Below are 1,759 nucleotides of genomic sequence, written 5' to 3'. Positions count from 1 at the left end.
TTATACGTTGATGTACATTACCACCGCAAAAAAACATCGACGTTTTTTATGACCGAAATTAACAGCGGCTAAATTATCATCGACCTCCTTTTCTTGTTCTGGTTGAACCGGTATAGCGTTAAGCAATGAGGTCGGATTAGATGAAATTGAGAAAGAGTGCAAACTTTTTTCGGCGGTTTCAAGTGTCAGTGCCTGGTTCTGTGCGTCATCGAATGACAATGTCAAATTTTCCAACAGTCTTTGACGGATTCTTTGAGAGTTGATACCCGATATGAATGCAATACACATGAAATCGTTTTGATTTTGTTCGGCAGTCACAGCGTGAAAATCACAATCTTGGGCTAACAGTTTCAAGGCACGAACATAATCACGTATAGATTCCTCAGGCTTTTGCTGTCTTGTTGAGAGGATGTGCCGAGCCAGAATACGATTCCGAGGTTTCTCGTATGATTTTTTAAGTAATTCTATTGCTTCGTCATAACTGGCACATCCTTTTATTATAGCAAAGACTCCAGGCGCCAAATAGTTGATAAGTAGCTTTAATTTTAAGTCAGGACTAGCATTACTTATCTCTTCTGATATGAAGTTTTGGAATGTATGCAGCCAATGACTCCATTGGAGCTCTGCACCGGGCGTACTTGGATCCGTTGAAAATTTTTCCGGATTTAGATAACGAGAACCTCTCGTGATGGAACTCGACGACACAGTTTCGTTATGAGACATTGTCACAATTAAGTTGAATAAATTGTTACAAATGAAAAGATACGGCCTTCAGAAACTAGGCTTTATTTGTTAGGATATAGAATTTTATCATGAGATGACATGTTGCTGGCAGGTTTTATTTTAAAAGTAAACAGCAATAGAATGAAGTTTGAAAATAATGACAGGTGTAGAAAAGCGAGAAAATGTGACATTGTATCAGTGTATTATTGAATTTCGATAGATTCAGTTGTAAATGTTTTAATATTTAATATGTAATAGATTTTGATAATATTTTAATAATAAAGTGTGTGTGAGTATTGAAGTGGCGTTATTTTGATTGAAGAATAACCTCCCAGGAGTTGTGTGGAGAGGCACACTCCTCGAACAGGTTATGGGCCCAGCGTACGAACCCAGAGGGCTGTAAGAATTATCTCTTGAATAAGAAGAATGAAAGTTAAAGATCTATCCTGATTTTGTTTTGGAAAATTTTAAAATAACAATATGTCGGAAGAAAATTTTAAATTATCAACGTTATCAAAAGGAGAAGACTATACAAACTGGAAGAAGAAATTGATATTGTTATTGACAGCGAAAGATATAGATTGTGTTTTGGAAGATAATGCTGAGAGCAAAAAGGATTTTAATAGAAAGGATGCAAAAGCAAGATACATCATAATAAGCTCATTATGTGATAAATTTGTTGTATATGCATTGAATTGCAATACAACAAAAGAAATTTTACAAAAATTTGACACATTATTTCTAGGACATAAAGATACACAGATTTGCCAACTTTTAGAACAATTTTACAAATTCAAATTTTCAAATTCGGATTTGATGATTGACATAGCAGAAATTGAAAATCAAGCAATAAAATTAAGAAATTTGGGTTACAGCATTGACGAGAAACAAATCATGATTAAAATTTTATCAAGCTTACCAGAAGAATTTGCCTTTTTTAGAACTGCGTGGGAGTCAACCCAAACTTCGGAAAAAGCATTGATAAATCTACTATCAAGAATAAATCTAGAACTTACTATGCGAAAAGAAAATCAAA

At 34.2% G+C, this 1,759-nt stretch overlaps 1 protein-coding gene across 1 annotated transcript; it reads right to left on the bottom strand.

The window, feature by feature from the left end:
* LOC135088167 (uncharacterized) lies at positions 1-723 on the bottom strand. Its single transcript, XM_063983056.1, has one exon. The coding sequence runs from the start codon at positions 721-723 to the stop codon at positions 1-3; it is 723 nt and encodes a 240-aa protein (XP_063839126.1).
* Between the last annotated feature and the right edge of the window lie 1,036 nt (positions 724-1,759).

The sequence above is a fragment of the Ostrinia nubilalis genome, chromosome 3, assembly GCF_963855985.1.
Source record: "Ostrinia nubilalis chromosome 3, ilOstNubi1.1, whole genome shotgun sequence".
Taxonomy (NCBI): Eukaryota; Metazoa; Arthropoda; class Insecta; order Lepidoptera; family Crambidae; genus Ostrinia; species Ostrinia nubilalis.
Note: the sequence above shows the minus strand (reverse complement) of the source record. Positions and strands in the feature narration are given on the sequence as shown.